The 27,589-nt window shown below is 43.9% G+C and overlaps 1 protein-coding gene across 3 annotated transcripts in view; it reads left to right on the top strand.

Moving 5' to 3' along the window:
- ANKRD11 (ankyrin repeat domain 11) overlaps window positions 1-27,589 on the top strand; it is a 173,260-nt gene that overhangs the window by 109,614 nt on the left and 36,057 nt on the right. For 2 of the 3 annotated variants that reach the window (XM_089477103.1, XM_089477104.1), the window contains exons 3-4: window positions 3,947-4,091; window positions 13,865-14,003. In XM_089477103.1, the coding sequence (XP_089333229.1) occupies window positions 4,005-4,091; window positions 13,865-14,003 (226 nt within the window). In that variant the 5' untranslated portion in view covers window positions 3,947-4,004. Of the gene's footprint in view, window positions 1-3,946; window positions 4,092-4,431; window positions 4,495-13,864; window positions 14,004-27,589 lie in introns of those variants that run through there. The other variant, XM_089477105.1, reaches the window with a different exon arrangement.

Here is a 27,589-nt window from a genome sequence, read left to right on the forward strand (position 1 = left end):
ACAGAAGACAGAGAAAAGGCAGAATTACTCAAGACCTTCTTTGCCTCAGTCTTCTCAGAAAAGGCAAAGGGTGCTCAACCTGAGGATAATGGAGCAGAGAACAGAATAGGGGAATTTTAGCACAGAGTAAGTAAAGAGATAGTACAGGAATACCTTGTTAATCTAAATGAATTTAAGTCTCCAGGACCAGATGAGCTACATCCAAGGGTATTAAAAGAACTGGCAAATGTAATATCGGAGCCATTGGCAATAATCTTTGAGAACTCCTGGAGAACAGGAGAAGTCCCAGCAGACTGGAGGAGGGCAAACATTGTCCCCATCTTCAAAAAGGGGAAAAAAGAATATCCCAACAATTATTGTCCATTTAGTCTGACATCAATCCCAGGAAAGATTCTGGAGCAGATCCTTAAACAGAGAGTCTGTGAACATCTAGAAGGCAATGCCATAATCACAAAAAACCAACATGGGTTTCAGAGAAACAAGTCATGCCAGACAAATCTGATCTCTTTCTTTGATAAAATTACCAGCTTGGTAGATGAAGGGAATGCTGTGGATATAGTATATCTTGATTTCAGTAAGGCCTTTGACAAGGTTTCCCATGACATTCTTGCAAACAAGCTAGTGAAATGTGGATTAGAAAAGGTAACAGTTACAGGGATTTGTAATTGGTTGACTGTGTTCAAACCCAAAGGATGCTCAACAATGGCTCCTTTTCATCCTGCAGAGAAGTGACTAGTGGGGTCCCACAGGGCTCTGTCCTGGGCTCAGGGCTATTCAACATCTTTATCAATTACTTGGATGACAGAATTGGGGGAATACTTATCAGATTTGCAGATGACACCAAGTTAGGAGGAGTAGCTAATACGCCAGAGGACAGGATCAAAATTCAAAACAACCTGAATAGACTAGAAAGCTGGGCCAAAGCTAACAAAATGAACTTCAACATGGAAAAATGTAAGGTACTGCACTTAGGGCGGAAAAATGAAATGCATAGATATAGGATTATGGGGGAGACCTGGCTGAATGAAACTTATATGTGTGAAAGGGATCTGGGAGTCCAAGTAGACCACAAGTTGAACATGAGTGAACAGTGCAATGCGGCAGCTAAAAAGGCCAATGCAATTCTAAGCTGCATCAATAGAAGTATAGTGTCTAGATCAAGAGAAGTAATAGTGCCACTGTATTCTGCTTTGCTCAGGCCCCACTAGGAATATTATGTCCAGTTCTGGGCACCACAATTTAAAAAAGATGTGGAGAAACTGGAGCCATGTGTCCAAAGGAAGGCGACTAAAATGGTGAAGGGTCTGGAAACCATGAAGCCCTACGAGGAAGGACTTAGGGAGCTGGGGGTGTTTAGCCTGGAGAAGAGAAGGTTAGGTGATATGATAGTCCTGTTTAAATACTTGAAGGGATGTCATACTGAGGAGGGAGCAAACTTGTTTTCTGCTGCTCCAGAGACTAGAACGCGGAGCAATGGATGCAAGCTGCAGGAAAAGAGATTCCACCTCAACATTAGGAGGAACTTCCTGACAGTAAGGGCTGTTCGACAGTGGAACACACTCCTTCCTCGGAGTGTAGTGGAATCTCCCTCTTTGGAGATCTTTAAACAGAGGCTGGATGGCCATCTGTCGGGGATGCTTTGATTGAGAGTTCCTGCATGGCAGAAGGGGGTTGGACTGGATGGCCCTTGTGGTCTCTTCCAACTCTACGATTCTATAATTCTATGATTCTATGTGCACATGTGAAATGAAACAATTAATCCTTTTATAAGGAAACAAAAACATTTGGAACCACTGGAAAGCTTCTTCCAAAAATGTCCAAGGATGATTTTTTCTTTCTTTCCCAGCTTCCACTTGAGAAAATAAATAAATCTATTTTGGTTTACGGACCTGTGATCTTTTAACATGCTGGGAGTAGTAGCTGGTGAGTAGCTGGCTTACCTCTTCCCCTTTCCTCTCTGTTTTGCTTTCCCTCCATGCTCAGTAACGGATTCTGGAGGCAGCTGCTGTTTACTTTACCTGTTGTAGGCAGACAGGTAAGTCTTTCTGGGCCAAAACCTTACTACAACGTTTCTCGCAGACATGCAGCTGAAACCCATCATTGACAATCTGGTTTCTCTAGTCTTCCTTCCAATAGTGATACTCCTAAACACTTAAAGTTAGAGAACAAGGAGGAAAGAGGAGGCATGAAAAGACATTGTAAAAAAGAGGCTTCTTTGCCAGAGGCTTTTTTAACAGAGGTATACCTGCAGAAGGATGGGTGAGAGTTTTGAGGTTATACCTAGAAAATGGCTTGGGCTTCATTTTGCATGGTAGCTTTTTAATGTGCTATAATGGGCCCAGAGAACTGCTTGCCTTTATTCTCCATGCCCTGTGTTGCTCCCCCACCTGTATACTAAATATCAGCTGCTTCTATTAAAGTATTGAGTGTTTTCAGTGAATATTTGGTAATACAGATAAATTACCTAGTGTCTCCTTTTTCTTGGTGTGAATCCTAGCAGAGGAGTTGAGGCCAAGATGGTTGTACTCTTCTCTTGTGTCCTTGGTGTGGCTGCAGTCATGCTCTTTCTTGTGTTGAGGTCAGTCTTAAGCTAGCATTAAGGTAACATTTTTCCCTTTGGTGAATTCTCATGCCACATGCACAGGAGAGAGCATGAAGTATTTACAGATTTCCCTTGCGATGCATTAAAAATGAAGGACTTTCTGTGAAATTCATGGCTGGAACTTTCTGTAGGACTGCTGCTGGAAATTCTTGACCAGAAAGACATCCAGACCTATGTGCTTCTCATGCCTTGCCACTGCAGAAAGTACTGCTGACTATCTGGTGTCCCTTAGGTTTTCATTACTTCACTGTGTATCAGCTATTTTGGGAAAAAGAGATGAAACTTTCATGATTTTTCTTTTTAAACAATGATCTCCCTCCTTTCCCTGACCCATCCCTAACTGACTGTGAAATCAGGAGTTTCCTTGTTCCAAGACGGTTTCCTCCCATTGTTGCTTTTAGAAACAGAAAAGGCCTGCTTTGGATGTGTTTGTGGGGCAGGTTAGCAGAGGAAAGATCTTTGTGTGGCTGTTCCTTCTCAGCTCTTCACAATAGATAGCTCCTCTTAAAAACACCTTACTTTCTCTTTTACTGTAGAGTAGATTGCATTTGGTGGTCTCTCCTTGCTAAGAGTGATAAAGGATGGGCAATACCATGTTAGAGATCCATTAGGGTGCAAAGTACTACTGTTTTTACAGTGCATTGCAGATGTCAGTTGTCTTTTCAGTCCTGTAACCAGGCAACTCTTCGGCATGGGCAACAGAGCTTTGTTGCTGTGGTTCTGAATTGCACCTTACCTAGACCCACGTACAAAGCCATCTCTGAGCTTGAATGGCAAAGACCGCTTTATAAGCCGTGCTGAGAATGTTAGCTGTTGCCTTTGTCATTTACCATCTGTGCTTGCTTCTAGAAATATTTCTATGTAAGAGGCATAGTTCTAAGGCACAAAACTGCTTTATGCAATATTATTGTGTGCCTCAGAAGAGTTAGGTTTAATCAATCAACCATACACAGCACAAGATATAAAGATTTGCCAAAAGCGAGTGTGTATGTGTATATGTGTGTGTACATGTGTGCATGCACACCTCCTTATAGACACAGAGAGGAGCCTTTTTGGCTCACTAAAGGGACACCCAAGGGGTTTCTTTTAGAGTAGCTATATTAGAAAATGCATTTCCCACAAATCAAGTTGCACACAAAACGAAAGGTTTTGACTTCTTGACTCTGTGCCGCCTGCATCTTAGGCCAAGGTGTCTTTTCATCCCAGTTTGGGGAAGGGACACCTCTTTTTTCTGTGAGCACTCTGCCTGCTTAGAGCCTTAGTTTCTTGAAACAGCAGTCAGTCTTACCTTCTGTTTTTGTGAGACCATAGTTAAACATCTGTGTGCTTCTTTTCTTTCTACAGACGGTTGATGATGAAGCGATGGCAGCATAAATGAAGGCCAAGTAAGGAAGGCAGAACGATGCCCAAGGGTGGGTGTTCTAAAACACCACAATCGGAAGATTTTTCTCTCAGCAACGACATGGTGGAGAAACAAACTGGGAAAAAGGTACTGTCTTTCTCTTTTACTCCTTTTATATCTTAGTAATGACTTCCATTTTGTAGCAGGAAGGGACTTGCTAGGTTTTTTTGTTCTCAAACCACTATGTTTACTGGGCTAGGCAATTCCCTTGTATCATTTATTAAAGCATATAGCTTGTACCATTTATTAAAACAGAGAAGGTTTCCTTGCTTCGTTCCGCACAGACCTCTTCTCTGTTTTTCATTTATACCATTTTTTTAAAGTACGCTTTGCCAATGAAATCTCTGCAAATTAGATTTTAACCAGCTGCAATTTTTCTTGCCACATCGCAGCTGCCGGCATAGGCGTTTGCTGCTGTCAAGAACAGTGGTGTGCATCGTCCCTGTATCTGTGGAGCCAACAGGTTCTTTTGCAGAGACACTGAGCACTGGTTCGTATTCTGTGAACTTGGCAGTCTTGCTTCTGAGTTGATCGATTCCCCCCACAGCAGCTTCTATCATGGTTTGTATGTCGAATAACTGGCAGTGAGAAGGCAAGAGGAGGGAGGTAGAAGAGGCACGACGCACCTTAATAGATCCTCCTGCAACCCACTTGTGGTTGTGAACCGGAGGGCAGGCAGAGTCATTTTGTGTCTCTGTTTCTTGCTTAAGTAATAGATGAATTCTATAACATTAGAGAATTCATCACTGCATCTGTATGTAATTCTGGTCTTATTTCACCTACCTAGGATTCTGACTGAAGGAGAGGTGAAGCACCGCCAGGCTTGCTGCCTCTGCCCTTTCTGCCATGCCCTCAGTGGCCTTGCCCAGTTTCCACCCCACTCAGTTGCTTTCTGTGTCTCGGCAGGGAAGTCTGTGTGGGTGACCTCCATGCACACTTTAAATAGCTGATCCTGCAGGAAACCTACATGATTCGAGAAAAAAATATAGGATTTTCAGGCATAATTATGAAGTGCAGCAACAAGTGGCTTCTAAATTGAGAGAAAGGCATAGAAATGGCCTAATTAAGATTAAGAAATGTTGCCAGCATGCCGCAGGTTGGTTTATGCCAAAGTCCTGAACTCCACTAATTCATTTGCAGAAAATCGCAAAAAAGAAAATGGTCAGTGGTGTGAAGCACAGTGATATTCTATGTCAGCATGGTAAAGGAATGTCCTTTCAGATGTTGCTGGACTACAGATATTGTCATCCCTCAAAACAGGCTGGGCTAATTAGTCCTGATGGGAGCTGCTGTCTAAGAACACTTGAAGGCTCACACATTGTCCACTCTTGCTTTACACAGAGATTCTACTGTCTGTTTATTGGTCTCTTGTTTGTTTTTTGTTTTTTATCCAAAATGATAAAACAGAAAAGAGGATCCTATCAGCACAAGCTCAGTTTTTGTTTTGTTGCATCTACTTGCTGATGTTTAGTATGTAAGTAAAGTGTTTATAGTGGGGGTGCTTTACGTGTGGCATTTCCCTCCTACATGGATCTATTATAGAACTGTGGTCCCCAAACTGTGCTCTTTAAGGGCTTTTGGACTTCAGCTCCCAGAATCCCAGGCTATTGGCCAGCATGGCTGAGGCTTCTGGGAGCTGAAGTCCAAAATCTCTTAAAGGGCACAGTTTGGGGACCACTGCTGTACAGAGAGGACATGCACACTAATATGTGAAGATTGTCTGTGTGTTTCAGATCAGGGGTAGGCAACTGCAACCCTCCAGATGTTGTTGGCAGACAGCGTCCTGGCTAGTGCAGCCCATAATGGGGGATTATAGGACCTGCAATCCAACATTTAACCACCCCTTTGTCTAAGCATTGAAAGTCACTGGAAATGGTTGCTTTTCCATTTCTTTATGGAAGATAAAATAGACATCTTGTGGGCATATCCGTATCCATGTTGATAAAAAGTCCTGCATGAAACATGAAGCTTTTAAGGGACGCTACGCTTTTAAGCAAGTAGCTGTACTAGGAACAAGGCTCCCTTTATAACCTGGTAAGCAGGATCTGGTTGCAGCTACCTCCTCACAAAATACAGCTGTGCGGACTTAACTAGACTGAGCAAAAACAGTAGGTCTCCCTTCCTACTAATCTCTGATCTGATCCCGTCGTGTAGAAGAAGCATGCATTTTCTTATTCACGAGGGACCAGGCCTAGATAACTGGTTGGAGAAGAAGGCCGCACCAAGATAGCATTGTTTTCTGGTTAACTTCAGGGCTCTGAGCAGAAACAATGACTAAGGGGAAAGACAGTTGGTTGTTAGACCTTTGCTTCTAGGCATTGCTGTGTGTGTACACTTAAAGATGGATTTTAATTTATCTTGTGTTTGTCAACACTTCCCAGAGGCCTCTGCTTGCGTGCATGCCTTGCATTGGCTCGGGTTCACTGACTCAGGAGGGACCTTTAGAATATACTCCGATGTGGAGTCTATTTCAAGGCATGGCCTAAAACCAGCAAGAGGGTTGTAATGCTAAAGTCAGAGCGTGTGTTTTGTCCTTGCAAAGCGAGGCTGACCCTGGCTGCATCAGAGGGCACAGGCGCTGATAGAAATGGATTAGGACGTTTGGGCTGCATTTACTATTGGCAGAAGCGTTGTCACAACCCCTGCCTAAATCCTCTTGCCCTTGTGTGTGCTCAGCTGTGCAGTCACAGATGCCAGTTGAAATCTGCTGCCTTTGCAGTAAAAAGTTTGGGTTTGCATTTCACAGAAGTTGGCTTCTTGTTCACTGACTGATGGTTACAAGCAGCCATGTTAAGCCAGCAAAAGGACCAGCTTTTTCTTAAACAGCTCTATTATGGTATTAAAGGGGCAGAGAGAGGAGATAATGCTAGTACGTAGCTTCAGGTAATGTGTAGCACTTTACAGAATAACACTATAAAAGCTTAGAGTTTAAAATTAGGAGAAAAAGAGATGTCAGAGACATAGGTAATAAGGGCCCAAGGTTTGGATGTTTGACAATGTCATATTTAGTTTTTTTGTGGGTTTTCTCTGAAGATGCCAGCCACAGATGCTGACAAAACGTCAGGAAGAAACTCTTCTAGAACATAGTCACATAGCCCCGAAAACACAAAAAAACTATGGATGCCGGCCATGAAAGCCTTCGACTTCACAGTGTCATATTTCTCTGTATGTTTGCAGGGGTTTCACATGGAAAACTTATCCAGAGGTAGCCGTGGGACAGAGGGAGGGCTCTTCTTCTTGAGACAAGAATATAATTTTTATTTATTTTAATTTAATCCTTCTCATTAATTTAAGAGAAGAATTGGTGGACAATTGTTGGGACCTTCCTTGCTTCTCAGTGTTGGAAGGAAAAAGAGAGATCAATACATCAATAAATAAAGGACAGCTAGATTTCATGGCACTGCCTTTGTGACCCCCAGACCCCAGACCCATGCAAAACTCCAGTGGTTGAACCTCCAGTTGTTTCCAAGCCAGGTGTCGTCCCAGCCACCCTGTTGCAATATGGGTTAACCAGCTCCTTGCGTATGAAACTGCATATAAAGGCTAGCCACTACATGTATGCAGCATATACAGTAGCAGTGTCAGGGGCTGTAAACACTTCTATAGGACACGTATCAACCTGTAGGAGACGCTAATCTGGTTATTCCAACCCATCTTGGTTTGGGATATTTTTCTTACAGAGTGTTTTGAAGCAGCAGTTCTTACTACTGCAGTTGTTGAAGGCATGCAGATGCCCTTGGGTTTTGGTGTGCAGATGTGTCTTCAGGAGAAGTGGCACAAAATGCATGGCTGTGTATGCTTCTGTATCTGTTTCCTTGTCACATTTAATCCTCAGTCGTTGCCATCCACAATGATGATGGAGCACAGCTGAAAACTTGGATTTCCTTCAGTGATGGTTGCTAATACAGTGGTCCCTCCACATTTGCAGTGTTTGGGGTGAAGGACCCTCATGAATGTGGAAAAACCCCAAATTAAAACAACAACAACACTATACTTTTTACCTCTAGTGCAACTCTATGGTCAACCTCTTATAGAATCATGTTTAGGACCTACAAATGCCTAGAGAAGTGCTTTTTCTAGGAACTTCAAGGTTCTCCAGCATAACTCTCTGGTCAACTTCTGTCAGAGTTGCGCTGGAAGACCTAGAGAAAAACCTCAGGGAAAGCTGCAAAAGTCAAAGCTGCAAATGTGGAAGGGTGACTGAACAGATTGCTTTCGAAGGGGATGAGATAATGGGAGACACTATGTCCCCATGTGAGCCTTGTGAGAGGGCTTCCTCTCAGTGCCTCCACCATATTTGGTGAAAACAGAGAGAGCCTTCTCAGTGGCTGCTCCAAGATTGTAGAATTCCCTCTTTTATGGGACTAGGTTATTCTCTGTTGACTGATCATTGCAGAAGGCCATCCCCTGGACCAATGCTTTAGCAGGGCTCTTTGTATGTACCTGTTGGTTCAATTCTTGGCCTTAGGTTCCTCCATAGAATGCCAGAATTGCCTTTCGGGAGGAGGCCAAACATCCATTAGGCCATTAGCACTTTTGGCACAGTGGCCAGCCAGACGCCACCACCGGTGCTCTTCCATATTGGCTCCCTCATGTCTAGATTCACTGTCCTGTGGTCAGGTCCGAACCTGGGATTCATGGAGCCATTGAGATTAGTGGTCATCAATAGACCTCTCCCACTTTGTGATCATTTTTTAAAATAATCTCAGTCTTTTAGAGCAAGGGTAGGCAAAGCGCAGGCACCGTCCCATCTGTTTTTATGACCATCACCTTCTCAAAACTATCTGGATTATCCTTTATTCTTCTTTTTGAGGAGAAGCTACCCTGCTAAACACTTCTGGAAAATGGCTGATTGCTGAGTTTTATTTCAATAGGTAATTTCATTTACTTCCCATACAGTCATCTGTTTATTGCAGGGGTAGTCAACCTGCGGCCCGCGGGCCGGATCCGGCCCGACGAGACCTTGGGACCGGCCCCAGCCTGGTCCTGCCGTCGATTGCTGCCGGGGCCTTTGGGGGGCAATTGTCTATAGAAGCCTCAGAAACATGTATTTATATTAACATTTTTTTAAAAATCAGCAAATTTTTTCACGTGTCCTCCATTTTTTTTTAAAAAAGTGTCCTCCATTTGAAAATTTTATCCTACATTTGTCCCGGGATATTTATATATTTAATTTTTTTTAAAAATTAATTATTTATTTATTTGCCCCCCCCCCACCCCCCCCACCCCCAGTTGTCTGAGGGACAGCAACCCGGCCCCCGGCTCAAAAAGATTGCCTACCCCTGGTTTATTGCAACAATTTGGGTCTATGCCTTTCTGGACTCAAGGTAGATCACAGTTTTGTTTTTTAAAAAAACCCTTCAAAATAGTCGATACTACAGACTAACCATCATTGAAACACACCAGTTAAAGACATAAAAAGAGAGGCCAGATGTAATAAATCTTAATTTAGCAGGATATAAAATGTGAAGATTTCCTAGCCATAGCATCATTTTGAAGTAAATGTTATTAAAGTTGTTTGGACAACTTATAGCGTTTGTTCTTTAAAACTTTGCCCAGAAAAATGGAAAGCAGGGGATGTCACCAGTTTTACTTCCAAAAGGGATTCACCGAAGTTGCCCTCATGAGAGGCAGAGAGCACCAGGAATTTTAACCCAATTGAAATCTGTTTTTAAATAGCAAACAATGCAGGAATTGTGATTTTTGGTGTGTATATTTGACACAATTGACCTCTTGTGTATGGCCTGCTGAGATTCAGCATGGACCTTTCTGCATAAGTCTGTTATTGTTTAGGAAATCCCGGTTTCAAGGGTTTAACTGGGAACTGTGGCTCTCATTTTGGAATATTGGCACATGCTTATGTCCTTTAATAAGCTGTCTGCGCTCTGGTCCAGGCCTCTGGAAGTCTGAGATGTGGCAACCCCATTCCTGGGATTGTATTCTGAGCTTGATATTAATTTCTTGTGATAGAAATGGGGTTTCTGAACATGCGTGTGTTTATTTTTAAAGAAGAACCATCTTGTCTTGGCTAGTGATGTTACACTTTGGGAAACAGGCAATCTGATGCACTGATCTCAAGAATGCCCTTCATAAACATGTGGGAAAAGTCATTTACAGCGGGCTTCAAGAAAGGGGGTGGGGGGGATCGACCAGATGAGTGTGACAGGGGGAAAAAACACTAAACAAATTGTGTCTCCAGTGCATTTTATTTCAACAGGGCTGAAGAAAGAATTGCCTATTTTAGCATCGCTTTGTTACCTCTCCACTGCCTTCTTAAGCCCTTCTTAAGCAGGGAAGGACAAGGCATTGTGTTCCGTCGTAAGGATGCAGATCTGGAGCTTTGCTGTGGATTTTGGCCACCACCTTTCTGGCCCATTTGTTGCTGGGAGATTAGTCATGTGAGTTGTAGCTGAGAAATTGGTAGGTGGTCCGAGAAAGCACATCAGTGCCCCACAAAGCGCCATGTTCTTTCTGTCCATCAAACACTCTTCTCCCCTCCGTTATTTAAAAATGTGGAGGCAGAATAAACCCTGGACATGAAAGTGCATGCACCGCCGCACAGATTTTTCCCACCAGTTCCTTGGGGTGCCTCCTTAACGTCTATAAACCATACACACAAATCTTTGCAGACCAGAAAATGAGATGAAATTATTGCCACGTTGAATATTGGATCTCACAGAAATCATTATGTGCTTTTGTTTGTATTTGAACCCAAATAGTTTCATCAAATGAGGAAAAAAACTAGCTTGCCTTGGATAAAGAAGCTCTTTTTAAAAATCCTCCTTCCGAATGTTAAAACCATGCCCCTCTTTCTGGAAATTGCTTAATTTTTGGTTCTGCCCACAGAAGCAAAGTTGGGCATTTCTCTTATGCAACAAGGTACAGGGTTAAGGATCACTAGAGATTATTCCTCATTTACTGAATATTCCTCGTTTACAAGAACATATATGGCAAATGTTGGAACATGTCTCCTGGTGCTTTTCTGTAGGATGGTGAACCTGCTAGGAAAACAAAGTGGGCCAGTGGAAGTAAACCCTTTAAAGAACCCCACAGAGAGAGTTTATGCCACAGAGGAACCAAGAAAGAGGAAGGAACGTTGTGCGCGCAGTGATGGCATGGTCTTATGACTGCGCTGGCGCTCTGAGCCATCCGCCACAGTCTTATGAGTGAGGCAGCTAGTGTTGCTCTGTGGTTTCCCCCATTCCTCCAACCAACAAGGGGATTTTTGTACGAAGGAAGCTGCATTGGCTTCTGTCGGGAGTTTTGCATGCCACAAAATAATTACTTTTCTGTCTATGTTCTTGCAAGGAAGGGATTAGGTTGGCTAATATGTTAACACCATTGGACCTGTTAGCTTAAAAGGAAATCTAAACTGCAGCCCTTTTGCTTTGGCAAGATGAGTAAGCAAACTGCTGACCAAGAATAAAAGTGTCTCGAGACACATGTTTTGCACATCTCTGTTGTGTCTGTACAGAAGAGCACAAAGGTTTAGGGCATATGCTGAGTGCGGATGTGGATGAATCTCTCACAAGTCCAGGAGGTCATGCCCTGCCTTCTTGTAAGGTTTGCCACAAGGCCAGAACACACACTACCCTGCTCAGTTTTTGTTTGACTTTTGTGATGATAGCATTAAAGAGAACTTTGGCAGGCTTTATAACAGTTTCTCATGCATCTAAGATTGCCAACTTTGGGGGAAAGGTGGGGTATCAGTAAGTTAGGTCAGTAGGTAGATAAATTTGAATGGTAAACTATATGTTAAGTTGTCCATTGCAAATGATATTTGAGTTAAAGTTGACCCAACCATGGCACCCCCAAAGTGATCCCTGCCTTTAGACTGATCCCATTTAGGTGGTCTGTGGGGGATGCCCCCAAGTGCCCTGACCAGTCAGAACTGCACCTAGCAAGAAAAGACTATGCATGCAAAACAAAGGTAGTCTTCTTCGCGTAGGATGCAGTTCTGACAAAGAGACTTTCAAATAAATTAAAGTACTTTAATTGATGGCCATAGTCTTGTGGGACAGCATGCTGCTTCATGTTCATGGTTTCCTTTGGGACTAGAAGGCACATTGTGCCAAGTGATGGGTACAGGCTGTTGTTTGAAAAATAATAACAATTCTGGGACAGAGATCTGTGGTGCTACTTAATCTTGCCGTGTTTGTGATGTGTCTGATGAAGTATATTCTTCCTGTGTTTGTGTCAGAGGCTTTCCATAAAAGGCTCCAAGTTACTAGACTCGACCATCTAGCTGCCGTAGATTGCAGCAGATGCTTTGAACAGACTGGGATTTTGGAAATTGTACCCTTCCTTTCTGAGGTCTTTTAAAATAGCAGGCTCCCCCCTTGCCCCTGTAGAGCCAGAGACTACTTTGGGACTTGCTGTTGTTGTTAGCTGGGATCCCACAGTAACGGTAGAGAGTCTGAAGTATTCAGGGAAGGGGGTGCGGGTTAGCCATGGGTCCAAAAGCATGCTACTGTTGTATTTCTCCTGTGATGGAAGGGTTGGCCATCCTCTACTCCATCTCTTTCTGCACACAAAGCAGACAAGATTAGATGCTGAAGAGGACAGAACATATGCCTAAGTACTCCCCCTCCCCCTCGGCTGGAGTAGTGATCCTATAAATGTCTGGGAAGCTTTGCAACAGGTTGGTCTGCTGCCAGACTCTTCTAAGAGCTTGAGCTGACAATGTAATGTGCCACAAGGAAAATCTTCCTGCCATTTTGGAGAAAGGCATTTCACTTCTATTTGGTGGAAGGTTCTTGCCGCCTGCAAACTCGAAATAGTAGACTCACTGAATCAATGGAACTTGCATGAGGGTTGACATACCAGGTTACCATTAATTCATTGGGTCTCCTTTAGTTGGGACTAACCATAGGATTTATACCACCGTAAAAACCTGATCTGAGTATACCTTGCCTAAGAAAATCCTATGAAATTCATGGGGTCACCATAAGTCAACAGTTGACTTGAAGGCACATAGAGACATAGTATGTGCCATTGGTGAGGCAGGCAGGCCTCTCTTGCAACCTCACTGCATCACACAGAGCTCTTCATCTGAAGAGGAGCAAAGCTGAGAAAGTTTCTTTTCAAAAGAATGAGCATAGTGACATTCTGAAGATGTCCATAACTGAGCAGTAACTGATGATGTTCTGGTGACTGTGCTAGAATACGTTAATATGATTACTGTGGAGAACTTACAGTTCTGTGGTTTTTATTGTCAGCTGACAGTAGTCAGTCATTTAGTCCCTGGTCAATGATGGGTGGCTTCTGTGTGTCCCAGTTTACTTTTGGAAAATCATGTTTAGGCTTTTCAAGGAAGGCGTTCAGAAGTCAGCTGAAATTGTGTTGTTAAAAATGCAACATATATACCAGCCTGTCCTCTGTACTAAGCCCAGGTAAGGTCTAAAGGCTTGCTTGGTGGTATGTCAAAATCAGTTTATTGAGACAAAATTCAGAGGGTATTGACCTTCTGAGTTGGTATGGATGCTGAGAAGAGGCTTGTGTAGTCTTTATCTTTAAGCTAGGTACGTTTTAGGTAAGGTCCATGTAAGTCTTTCCCCAGTTCAGAATGGGAACTTGTGTTTTCCAATGATCTTGTGCTGGGATAGTAGTGCCAAGTTGACTCCCATTTCCCATCCATTGGCACATGGATTGAATATTTCACAGCTGGCCACTGTCAAGATGTGCTCTTCGAACTTATAGTCCAGACAATCTCTTAGTCAAAAGTCTTTAAGCTACTGTTTTCACTCCTGGGAGCATGCCAACTAGTTTACATTTCAGATTTTGGATAGAACAGCTAACCTTGCTGGTGACAGATATTCTGCCTATTTTGAAAAACCTTTGTTTTGCTGTCTCTTTTCCAGGATAAAGATAAAGTTTCTCTAACCAAGACTCCAAAATTGGACCGGAGTGATGGAGGCAAAGAGGTGAAGGAGAGAGCTACGAAGCGGAAGTTGCCTTTCACTGTTGGAACAAATGGAGATCAGAAAGATTCGGATACAGGTAAAGGGACAGAAAACCTTGTTGCTTAGAAGCAGTTTCCTGCTTGAATGGTGCTGAAGGAAGTGCCAAGGCCTGAAGGAAAGGCTGCTTCTGCCCTTGCCTTCCCTTTTGTGGAAATAATCCCCTGAGGTGCTCTTGCAGGTAGCACCCAAATCACAGTGGAGGCAAGGAGCCACAGGGAGAGAGCCTCTTTAGGGGTGGCATTGTGTTTGAGGAATGCTTTCCCCAGAGCGGTTTGTCTTGTGGAATATGCTGCCTTGGACTTTTTGGAGTCTCCTTCTTTGGAGGTCTTTAAGCAGAGGCTGGATGGCCTTCTGTCAGAGGTGCTTTGATGGTGTCTTCCTGCAAGGCAGAATGGGTTGGACTGGATGGCCCTTCTTGGGGTTTCTTCCAACTCTTACAATTCTGTGATTCTGCTCTGATTTCATTTTGGTGCTGGGCAAAGACTGTTTCACTTTCCAAGGTTTTTTTTTTTTTACTGTGAACCTGTTACAGTATTTTATTATTGTCTGTTTTTATCTGCTGTTCTATGTTTGTTTTTTAAAAAGTGTGATATTTGTTCTTCTGTTGAGTAAATTGTCCTCAGAATACAGTCAGCCCTCCATATCCATAGATTCTTTTTCTATGGATTGAAGCATCCACAGCTTCAAAATATTTTAAAAATACAGAAATTCTAAAAAGCAAACCTTGATATTGCCACTTTATTTAAGGGATACCATTTTACTATCCATTGTATTTAATGGGACTTGAACATCCATAGATTTTGGTACCCATGGGGTGTGCGTGTCTTGAAACCAAACCGCAGTGGATATTAAGGGCCCACTATATTTACACTGAAGGGCAACATTGGTTTTGAAACAAAATGGTAATAAGGCCAGCTTAAGGTGACCTGGAGCCAGCATGGTGTAGTGGTTTTGAGTGTTGGACTGTGACCTGCTTAGCTATGGAAACCCAGTGGGCAAGTCATGTTCTCTCATCCTGAGAGAAAGGCAAAGGCAAAACCCCTCTGAACAAATCTTGATAAGAAAACCGCATAATAAAATCACCTTAGGAAATGACTTGAAGGCACACAGCAACAACAAGATTTTGGGTGTCATCATTATCATTTGTTGTTGTTTCAACTAAGTATAGAGAGCAATGTGGAATGGCCTGTTAACATGTGCTGTTTAAACAACGCATGTGGTATCTTTCTTTCTCCCTAGCAAGCACTGTTCCCTCTGACTTTGGACTTGTTCTTTCCCTTCCACTTGGATTGCTTTTGGACTGGGTGGGAACACTGTCTCTCCTAAGTGGCATGTCATATTGTTGGTGTTCAATACAGGTTTAATAGCCATTGCAGACTCCACACTTTGAGCCCCTTGAATGCAAGATATTGAATTTGTAAAACTCATTTAAACCTACTCTTCTCTGTCCCATATCTCACTGGCTAAAGTAGGGATAGGCAATCTGGTGGTTTTAGTATATTTTGGATTGCAGCTCCCATCAGAGTTACCCAGTTGGGCCAATGGTTGTAGAATATGGGAACTGTAGTCTAACACTTCTGGAGGGTATTGGGCTGCGTACCTCTGGTCTACTTATTATTGAAATTATACAAAGGATGGAATGACTGTGGAAATGTATATTGGATGACAAATGATGAATCTTATTTCCAGAAATTTGTATGTAATATTCTTGTACTTTTTAATATTAAAAAAATTATACAAAGGGTCTTTCAGGAAAGGAGAAGCTGGATTTTCCAACATACCAATGGGTGATGCTCCCAAAAAGCAACTATTGCTTGCCATTTGCATGCTAGTTTCTACTACACAAGGTGTGCCAGAGGTATCAGCATGGTCGTTCTTGAACATTAAATGCAGTTGCAAAGGTGATAACTGTTTGTTTTGTGGGCAGGGGGCGCATGTTTACGTGAGGAGGGAAGCAGTGCACCTATTACATTTTGTACATTTTGTAATTGTGGCATACTTCAGAGATTTTGTTTCTGTAAGTCCTTTTCTTTTTGCTGATTGTTATTTGGGGCTGACAAAGAGGGGGCTGAGATTGAAATTATGTTTAATTTTCTCTTTAGTTTGGTACAATACAACAGCCTTTATCAGGGCTTCTTGCCCACAAAGTTAGGGAGATAAGTTGTCAACACCATCTCTCCCTTTTCTTGATGCAAGAATTGTGGCTTCCTCTTGGAAAGCCCAAAGATGCTGTAGCTTTTGGGTTTCAGGAATGGGAGCAGATGGTGAAGGGGCTCTAGTTTGTTGGCACAGCATGCTTCGGGGTATAAGGCACCATGTTTCATTCCAGGACATTGACTGAGGAAGATCTTGGCATGCTTGTGGAGAGGCAAGGCTGTGGGATCCCATGCCCTGCTCTAATTGAATCTGTCAGTCCACCCACCACTCTGTATTCTCATATTGCCCCTTTGCAGTGCTGTGTCAGCTACACTGTGACACTGTGAAACTTACTAAATGCTCCCACCAGAGAAACCCACAACTGGCAGATCAGTTGGGCCAAACCTTAGTGTTTGTCGGGGCACATGGAGCAGCTTGGAAATGGGGGGGCAAGAGGATCGTTCCTGTTATCTGTCCCTTTGCAGCTTGCCAGGGATGGCTGAAAAACGAAGCTATACAATCATTAAAACGGTGTCAGGTGTCCTATCCTTTGATCCCAGAACATTGCTTCTGCCACCTTTCCCTTTGTCCTCATATCTGCCTGATACTTACATAAGCAGAGCGAAATGCATGAATGATGGAAAAATACACGAAGACACACTCTTTCTCTTTTTCTGTGTAGATGGTTAGATGTGACAGCCGGCTGTCTTAGATATACTGGGAAGCCACACTTGGCCCCTGGCTCTGTTGACCATAGCTGCCAGAGTAGCTAAACTTGTCCCACACACGACACTCAGAGATTGTTCCCATAATGCGTCCTCTTTTGTTGGAATGCTGCTTGTGTGGTTCTTGGTCTCCAAGGATTCATTCCCATCCCCTGTGTAAAACTCACTTCTAAATATATCAGAAGTGGGAACTGAAATGTCTCACTTGATGTCACTGGGTTCTTTCTTTCTTTCCCTCTCTCTTTCCCTCTTTCTATCTCTCAGTAATGAGAATAGATACTCTGGAGAAAGCCATGGCCCAGCAATTTGTGTACTGTTCTAGAAACCAGTGCATATGTTTGTTTACTTTTAAACTGCTGTGTTATTTCTTTTGTGATAATGATAGTTCTTGTAACCAAGATCCTAGGAAGGCAAATTGCCCCCAGAATGTGTAATGATTGGTACAAGGAAGAGTACCAACCCTTGTCTTGCCAATTCATTGTGCCACCCAGCCCTTTTGTCCTGATTTCCTTTGTTTGGGAGCTTCGCTTCTGGTAACCATTTTGTTTTCTGGAAGTGGATATAGAAGAAGAAGAAGAGGAGGTGGAGGAGGAGGAGTGGTCCATAATTTTGTATTCAGGATTAGCTCTCTGGGTAGTTTTCTTTAGGAGACAACTCTGTATAGCTTTTGTGCCCAGTCTGAGTCCACTTGGGTTCCCAACGTGAGCAGTGTATTCTACGTTTTGTCTCTTGGATCAACTGGCTGCACACTGTTGGCTTTGTCTTGATCACTGCACCACTTCTCCTATCTCCACTCTTGTGACGAAACACAATAGCTTTCAGGGCCTTTTCCCTCCCTTCCCACTAGCAATCTCTGCCATTCCCTGGAAATTGATCCTGAAAGCTCCTCCCAGACTCCTTAAATTGAGCTGGAAACCCAGAAGAAGTCCAGGAGGGCCTGGTATGCTCAGAAGGAGAAAGAGGCCGCATTGCTTGCCTCCTCGGTGTGTTGTTTTGAAAGTGGTGGCTTAGAATGCTAAACAGAGGCATTTCCTCCGTTTAGAGATACGGATATATAGAAGAAGGAAGTCAGGTTATACATAAACATACTGTATTAACTGCAGTCTACAAATCATGACTCCAGCATGGCGTAGTGGTTTTGAGTGTTGGACTACAACTCTGGAGACCAGGATTCGATTCCTGGCTTGGCCATGAAACTCACTGGGTGACCTTGGCAAGTCACACTCTCTCAGCCTCAGGGAAAGGTAATCGCAAACGCTCTCTGAACAAATCTTGCCACAAAAACCCCACAATAGGTTCACCTTAGTGTCACTCTAAGTCAAAAAATGACTTGAAGGCATGCAACACAAACAGAAATCATGCCTTTTGTAGGCAGGGTGGCCCATTTCATTTTCTCAATTTCCTTCCTTCCTTCCTTCTTAATATATTAAAATGTCAAATAAATAGCAATAGGGGAAATAGTTTCTTAAAGCACCTGTGCGTGCAGCTCAGGAGCAGGTGCTGCGTTTGTGAAGTCAAAGGTTTTCATGGCTGACATCCATAGATTTTTGTAGGTTTTCCAGGCTCTGTGGCCATGTTCTAGAAGAGTTTATTCCTGATGTTCCACCAGCATCTGTGGCTTTGGCATCTTCAGAGAAAATGCCAGCCTCTGAAGATGCCGGCCACAGCTGCTGGCATAATGTCAGGAATAAACTCTTCTAGAACATGGCCACAGAGCCCAAAACCCCCACAAAAATCTAAGGTGCTGCATTTGTTTACATAAGAGAGGGGCAGACGTGGTCCACAATGGCACAGATTGTGTGCGCCCTTTTATTGGGCCAGGTGCACCGACCCTCTACGCCAGTTTCCTGCCTGGGTCTATATAAAAAGTCAGGCGAGATGTTTGGGATATCTATTACAGTGTTTTGAGGAAGCGGTGCATTGCCTGCCCCTGAGACCACCCTCCTCCTGTTGTTGTTGCCCACCTTGTACAGTTCATATGCTTTCCCTGCCTTGCCCCCAACAGATTCCAAAATGTGCCAGAAACACTTGGCCTATTCCTCCCAACACACACACGCATACTCTGTTTAGTACAGACATTTACTCTGCATATAATTATGTACGCTGCTTCCAAGACAGAATGGAACAAGAAAGCAGAGGCCAAGAACATACTTTAGAAATCCTTTCTTGCTGCAGCCTCGGGCAGATCTTTGGTGCTGTGTTGAGACAAGGGCTTGGAGCTCTTCCAGATGAAGCCCGGCCCTCCTCTTCTCTCTCTAAAATCCGGTGTGGGGGTGTATCATTAGAAAAGAAGAAGGCGAAAAGCAATCCCAACCACCACCGCTGTGGAAAGGCTTTGAAGCAAACCAAATGGAGGAGGAGGAGGAGGAAGAGGCGGTGGTGCAAATGGCCAGCAAGGCAAGCTCCTAACAATCCTGTGTCCGCTCTGGCTGGCCGCCTCTCTTGCCCGGTTTTTCCTGAGCGGTTGGCGGCTGAGTCATGGAAGGATAGGAAAGTGCCAGACTCCTCCCTTCAGAGCCATATGCTCCCTCGCTCTTGCTGTGTTGTGTCATATGGTTGATTTGTTTTTCTGCTCTTACTGTTTCAGAGGTGCTTGCTTGCTTGCAGATGGTTGACGTGCTCCTTAAATCAGGGCGGCCCCTTCCAGCATCCACTGGTGGTGTCTCACAGGTGAGGGTCCCCTCGCACCCTCCACACCTGGCAGTTGAATGGCCTGGTGTTCTCCTTCAGATATGGGGAAAGAAGCGCTCTAAGGAGAGCCTGCTTTCTAATGAAAATGTTCAGAAAAGGAGATTTTTGTTCCAGGTACCTAGAGCTACTTAGGTAAGAATAGTTGAACAGGGCCTGGATGAGAATTGGCAAGTCTGATACTGAATGACTGTAAGTGCATGTCCCAGGTCTCCCCTACATATTGTTCATATTACAGTTGGCCCTCCACATTGGCGGATTTGACTTTTGCGGATTGAATTATTTGCAAATTTGATATATTCTCTCTAGGAATCTCTTAAGTCATCCAGTGCAGTTCTGTTGGAAATTGACCATAGAGTTGTGCTGGACAACCTAGAAGTTCCTAGAGAAAATGCTTCTTTATGCATTTGTAGGTCCTCCAGCATGATTCTATGATCAGCTTCTGGCAGAAGTTGACCATAGCTTTGCACTGGAGGACCTGGAGATTCCTAGAGAGGTAAAAAAGAATAGTGTTTCCTTATTTGTAGTTTTTCCACATTCACGGGGGTCCTTCACCCCTAACTCCAGCCAATGTGGAGGGACCACTGTACAGTACAGTCTTTCCCCATAGAATCCCTTCAACGTCCTTTCCAAGAAGGCAGTGGCACTTCAACATAAGGAAGGCAGACTCAAGGAACATAGGAAGAGGCAAATGGTAGTAAGTTGGTTAGGAGCTAGGAGCAGGAGGAGTGTCAAGAGTCCAAGGAGAAAGAATTTGACCTATCAGAACATATAATCTAGAATGATCTTGGGCAGCTGCAAGTTGTGTATTTTTGTAGTGGAGGAGGGGGATAGGTTGAGTTCCTAAGTGTGGCATCAGTCCTTTCACACACAGAATTGCAAAAATGTTTTGCTTTGTTTTGGCAGCCTGTAACTTGGCCTTGTGTCTAGGCTTTGGGAGTTTTCTCTTGTGCGCTGTGCTGAGAATACAGAATGTGCTGCAATATTTAGGTTTCTTCATGCTGGGCAGCAACTCAGTGCGTAGGTTGTCTTGTCAGTCTTTCAGTTTTATGGCAGACTTGACTTAGCAATGCATGGTATGTCATGGATGATCTGCTAGTTGAAGCAAAGGTCCAAATCCAACGTTTCTGCTGCTAGTAACTTACCTTCTGGTTTGAGAGGGGAATATATATTTTGCAGTCAGACTTTTTAAAGGTTTCTTCCTTATACCTTTCTGTGGAGCAAAGAAAAAAAACTGCAGAAGACTTGCAGGGGAAAAAAGCAAAGAAACTAGATTATGTTTTTTGCATCTTTTAGGAAAAAGGATCTTGAGGAACACTTTCAGATATTAACTTGTTTGAGTGCCTTTCCTGAAATGCAAGCAGCCGAAATGTTACAGGAAGTCTTAGGCTCGGTCAAGCTTGGCTATCTTTGGAGCGGAGAGGAACGCAGCAGTTGTTTACCAGCACAGTGCAAGATTTCACAGTCGGCTGCTGTAGGAAGGAAGGAAGGAAGGGAGAATCCCACGTTCAATGGAGCCTGCGGAGGAAATCTTCAGAAGGCAGAATGCAATTTAAGCCCAGTGTGTGGTAATCTGAAAACTGCTGCCCTTCGATCCATCAGTGCCGGATTGATCATTAACCTGCCTTTTTGCCTGTCATTCTAGCAGCTGCGGATTCTGCCCTGTCATTAAGCGCCTGTCTTTTAAGCTGCCTGGTTTGTGCGGCCCCCTCCCCTTGCCCTTCGCTTATATCCTGCAATTCCTCTTTAAGGCAGAAGCCAGGTGATATCTTCCTTGTTCAAGCTGAGAGTTTGTCCTCAGAGGCACACAGTCCTTGCGGCATGAAAGTGGGGCTGATGCTGCAAAGAGAGGAGAAGGGTGAAGCCGATCACATTGGCCTGCCAGGAGTTTAGGCCTTCTGTTTGTAATCAAAAATCAAGCTACAAATGCAAAATAATTAAATACAGTTGGCCCTCCACATTTCCAGCTTTGACTTATGCGGGTTTCCTTATTTGTGGTTTTGATTAATATGTTCTCTCTAGGAATCTCTTAAGTCTTCCAGTTCAAGTCTGCTGGAAACTGACCATAGAGTTGTGCTGGAGAACCTAGAAGTTCCTAAAGAAAACACTTCTCTAGGCATTTGTAGGTCCTCCAGCATGTGTCTATGATCAACCTCTGGCAGATGTTGACCCTAGAGTTGCACTGTTAGGTCTTATTTGTGTTTTTCCCCACATTCACAGGGGTCCTTCGCCTCTAACCCCAGCGAATGTGGAGAGACCATGGTAGAAGAGAATATTGTCAAATGCCAGGCTAGATCATTCTCTCTGATATGCTAATCTTTACTTGGGGAAATTTTCCACCCTATGAACTCCTTTTTGAAAGTGTTTTGGCTTGGGCACTGGCTGTTCAGCCATAGTGAGAAGTGAAATCCTTAATTTGTATAATTCTCCAGCATTGCCGAGCACACTTTCTAGTGGAGAGTGTACCCTTATTGTATACATGGAGATTTAGTTGTTGTTTTCAAGAAGGGGATGGTTGAATCTGGACACTGAGGGCTAACTGTAGACCACAGCATCATGAGGACCAGAAGTTTGTATGACGCTTATGAGGACTAGCAATTTGTGAATATCTGTGGAGATTTTCAGGAGTGCCATCAGTGCATTATTTTGGCTGAGGTGGTCGTGGTCAAAATAGTCATATCCTACTCTTTATCACAAAACCCCAGGAAAAGGAACAGCTCAGACCAATGTAAACTGTTCCAAATGTTACGAGCAACATAAAACTATTAAGGCAGTATGCCAGATTCTGGGGCTGGAAACATATTGAATACCAGCATCAGGTTCTTTGGTGTACCAGCAGCTGGTTGCTAGGATTTTTGCCACAAGCTACACACTGTAAGTTGCATGGAAAACAGCTGAAAACCACCAAGCGAGGCAAAGAGTGTTGTGGTTTCAGCCTGCTATTCTCACTAAAGCAGCTCCTTCATATCCTCATAGCCCTGCCTGCATTTAGTCAGAGCTGCCCAGCCTCATGTTTTGCCTACGCCTAGCAAAGTTATGGCTTTGAATCTCCACCTCACATGTTACTGAAAGAAGAGGGTCATGCTGGGACCTCTCTTGCTCTGCTCACTTGTGCCATGCATGCCTTTGTGGCATGGAAAATGGCAACCCAGGGTTAACTTGAGGGCCTTTTCAAAATGCTGCTGCTGCTGCTGTAGTCCAACATCTCCTTGCCCTGATCCCTCCATGCGCTTGTGATGCTAATTAGTGGGTTACTGATGCTCGATGAATCAGATGAACTCAGCGCTCCCCCTCCTCCCCGCTTCCAGATATGAGCATTGCTGGGTTGCTTCACTGGCAGCAGCGGTGGCGGCGGCTGATGTATGTATGTTCAACCGGCTTCCATGGGAACAGGCTTGTTAGTCACCAGTTGTGCGATTGGCTGGAGGATCCGTGAGAAGCGAGGCGCTGGCTTTATTGAGAAATGCCTCGGCGGCTGCGTATAAAACTGCTACTTGTCTGTGCTTTCTGTCGCTGGCTCCAGCGCCATCCGTGCAGCTGTGGACTCAAATGGGCCCGTTTTGCATGGGCCTTTTCTTCATTTAGTGCAACTTTCGCTTTTTGGGGGGAGGGAAGCAAGAAAGGGAGGAAGGAAGAGGGGAAACAAAGCCAAGAGGCTGTCCTCACCTAGCAACCATAAAGTGAATTAAATGAATATCAGGGCCTCTTTCTTCCGAACCGCACCCTATAAGGCTAGTATAGTGTACTGAGGCTCTCACACATCATCCTTAGAAAGTGCAGCTCAGATTATTATTCTGCCATCTGTGAAATTCTGGCATTGAGCGGTTTGGCTTTTGGGGGTAGAAAAGGAGATGCCTTCCCTTCCTGGCTGGGGCAGCTTCCTTTCTGTGAAAGGTCTAAGAGGAAGCTTTATTTAAATGCACACAGAGAGAGAGAGAGAGAGAGAGAGAGAGTTGACAGTTGAGCCCATGAATTAGCATCACATCCATCCCAGCATCTTCTCTGGCTTTCTGACTGGGGCTGAGGAATGGAAGTGTCTTCGTTTCATTTCCTGAGGGGGGCAACAGTAGGTCTAAGAAAATATTTCAAATTCCTTGGCAACCAGGATAATATTTTGGAACTTGGACAGATGGAGAACTATGTCAAGACTCTTAGGCAACCCTGCGGCCAGGTGTCCGGGATTTTCACAGCCTTGGCATGTAGTCCAGACTTCTCTTTTCTGCTTGTTTCAGACATTATAATTTCCCTTCATGCAACACGTGCCTAAAGAGGTGCATTTGTATGTGTAAAGCATAATGCACAATTCTGACTATCCATGGACATAACCACTGTTTCCTGGCAGTAATTTCCATAATCGCAGAGAAGCATTTTTGAGGCCGCCATGATCAGAGGCTTCATCTTTGATTAACTGCCACTGTATACATCCAAATGCATTCCCCAGTGGTAACTTGAGAGCATCTCCTTTTAAATGTTTGAGCCCTCCTTACATTTATTGCTTTGACTATCTAGGGTTTCATTTACAAGAAAAAGAGAAAAAGAAAAACTAGACTAGGAAAGGTACACTTTGACTGAGAACCTTTTGGAAATTCTTCGTTGGATGACTTTACCCTTTCAATTCCATCTGGATTTGAAGGCTACCTAAATAAAAAACATACAGTCACATTAAAATACATTCTTAAACGCAGGCCCCTTTTAAAGCTTCCTAATTAAGGAATGGCACTTCTAATTTTTTGAGTTACTTGTAGGTGCCTTAGGATCTGCAAAGGAAGGGATGTTGGCAATACTGAGATGCACACAGATTTGCTTCTTCAGTTCAGGTGACCCACTGTTCTGGTTCAGTGTTCAGGGCAGTAAAAATATTTCAGATTTTTGGAAACAGAATCTAGTTTCTAGTAGTCAGTAACAAATTTAAGGCACCTGGGCCTTTTTTCAAAACTGGCCCCTATATATGGGTCGCTCAACCCTCTGCTGTGTACTGCGCTAGAAGGTATTGCCATTCCTGTTATTGTCATTTAGAGAACCTCACAGTCGTTTCCCTCATTTTCTTGATTTATTTGTGGCTGTCTGTTACCTTTCATTGGGGAGGAGCATCTTGGCTCTGTCTTCTCATCCTTTCTGTAACTTGATGCTGATTATGTCCTACGTGTTGAGGGTCACTTCATATTCCTCTGGCTCCCTTACCAGTCTCTTCTTCCTGTTTTGTTTTTTGTCTATGTTAGCCATACATTTTATGTATTTTACATTAACCAATGTCTCCATTTTCTCCCACACATGCCTCTTTCTTTCTCTCTCCTGATTCCTTGCCTTGCCTATAGAAGCTGGGGCTCTAGCAGCACGCCGCAGTTCTTCTCCAAAACTTGGCTGGGCTCATGCAGAACCTACTTTCTTCCACCCAGGCTGACATTTGCTAAAGCGCAGGCATTTTTATGTGCTACAGTGCCCACAGTAAGGATGAGTCACTCTCCGCACGTGAGGCTGTGAATAAGAAAAGCAGGGCCTGTCTTATCCTTCCTCCCAGGAGCATCATCCATCCTCCCTTGCCGTCTGTGCAGCTCTGATTTATTCCTATTGATCCTTTGTTTGGCTGTGTACTTGGGAATATACTCTTGAAAATGAAGGTCTCCCGCAAGGGCCAGGATGTAGCACCTTATCCCCCCCCCCCCCCCCAGCACCTATAAGGTGATCTTGGTACTAATCCCCCTCCCACTTCTCTTTTTTTCTTTTGGAATAGCCCTGTCTTTGTGTTGAGTGAGATATTGCAATGCATGGGAAGCTTCCCACAATATTCAGGTATCAATAAATGATCCACACAGCCAGCAGCTCCCTGCCACCACCCTTGTTCTCTCTTCCCCTTACTTCCTCTAAACCCTGAATTAGACCTTCGGTTGAGTTCATTTTATGCTAAATGGGAAACAACATATGGATGGGAGGAGGCTCTAAATAACTATCTACTGGTCTTATGACTGCCAGAGATGCATATTCTCTCTGTGGAGCAAAATGGTGTAGTGTATAACCTGGGATCTATAATGGATCCAAGGACCACTCAAGAGGAAGGAGAAAAATGTTGCGTTTCTGGCACAACTGTACTCCTGCAATTTCACACTTAGCTTGCAGTTTTACATGTAAGGGAGATGGTGGAGAATCAAAGCAGCTCTTTGGTTATATACTTAGAAGAAGCCACAAAGTTAGAAGTCCTGAATTGTGAAGTCGAAGGCTTTCATGACCAGCATCCACAGTTTTTTTGTGGGTTTTTTGGGCTATGTGGCCATGTTCTAGAAGAGCTTATTCCTGATGTTTCGCCATCATCTGTGGCTGGCATCTTCAGGAATAAACCCTTCTAGAGCATGGCCACATAGCTCGAAAACCTGACAAAAAACTAAGTCCCGACTTCTTTGCCTTGGTACATTTTTCATGCAAGTGGTGAGCCACAATGGAGATGAGAGGTTTGCCGGGGGGGCGGTGAGGGTGGAGGGATCATTCAGCTGAATGTAATAAAGAACATTCCAGAAATCCTAAGTGCCTGGTTGCCCCATTCCCAGAAATCTGATCCTGGAGCCTCGTCGGATTCCTTGCTTCCCTGAATGAATGCTGCTGCCTCAGAATTAGAAATACTTTCCCAGCAGCGCAGGGTATACATGCCTTGGGGAGGCAGGCTCTCCATCAGGGCAGCCGCTTGTCCAGTCTCGTCATGCTGTTAACTTCAGGCCAGGCCAGTTCCTCACCTGCCTCTGTCCACAGCCGAATGAAAGATCAATACGGAATACATTAGAATTGTCCAGACAGGGAGGAAGTGCAAGGTGAGCTTGCCTGTCCATGTTGCAGGAGAGGATGCTGGTGGAATTGCTCTCACACCCCTGTAGTCTTCTTGGAAGCTTTTATTCTGTACCAAAGAGTTAAGTGACAACCAGAGAGTAAATCTTAAATAGGTGCTTTAAACACAGAAAATCACAATAAACTTTGTGGTGAGTGTGGCGGGGATTTTAAGAAACATCCCTAGCTTGACTTGAACCAGAAGCATTGGTAACTATGGCCCAAAACACACTGCAGAAATAATCCAGTTTGGGACTGCTTTAATTGCCCTGGCTCAATGCTAGGGAATCCTGGGAACTGTATTTCTGTGAGACATTTAGCTCTCTCTGTCAGAGAGCTCTGGTGCCACAATAAATTACAATTCCCAGGATTCCTAGCACTGATCCAGGGGAATTGAAGCGGTCTCAAACTGGATTATTTTTGCAGTGCGCTTTGATGTCTGTTTCTGGCAAAGGGATGATTTTGCTGATGGTTCTTGATATCTTAAAAAGTCAATAACTGCTAGAAGTTAGTCCCAATCCTTGGCCTTGCTCCTGCTCTCTGCTGTCCGTGGGCTGTATCTGTTTTTGCCTCTTTTTGCCTTGTTTAAGTTGGTCCCGCTGTTTGTTTATGAAGATAGATTCTAGTCCATGGACGCTGTAAGAAATTAAGCAACAACTTTTGACCCCAAGAACATCTGCAGCTATAATTTCTGCAAAAGGTGGAAAATAGTAAAACAGCCAGATGATTTAAATCTATACAGTACTGTTATTGTGCCATCCCTAGTGTAAATCTGGGACAATTCAAGCAAGCCTATTCTTCAAAAAGAAAAAGAGTTTGGGGAGGGAATCCAACCTTTTTGCCACTCTGGTTTCTTACAGGTTTTGCAATGCTCCCACTCCCCTTTCCTGACTCCTTCCCACCCCAGGAGAATAGGATTTTTGGGTTGCTCTTTCTGTCTCGGTTTCTGAAACCAAACTCAGGAGGATGACAACATCTCCTCTACTGCCTCGAGTCAGCTTTTCCCACCCCCTCTTTCTGTCCTTCCTGTTTACATACATACTTGCTTCTAGGCCAGCAATGGGTCTTACTGTTACACTTGGGGGACTTTGCCAAAACCGCTCTGGGCCACTGATGGCAGACTTTTAACTCTTCGACTCCAAACAGGACAGACTCAGAGAAAGCATGGCTCCTTTTCAAGAGGCTTTCTCTTACAGAGTGGGTGAAAATTAATAAAAACATACACTTATGGTTCTCTCTTCCCTTCCCTTGCCCAGTTGGATAA

This window comes from Sceloporus occidentalis, unplaced genomic scaffold (genome assembly GCF_023333645.1).
Source record: "Sceloporus occidentalis isolate IW3139 unplaced genomic scaffold, rSceOcc1.0.p SCAF_10, whole genome shotgun sequence".
Taxonomy (NCBI): Eukaryota; Metazoa; Chordata; class Lepidosauria; order Squamata; family Phrynosomatidae; genus Sceloporus; species Sceloporus occidentalis.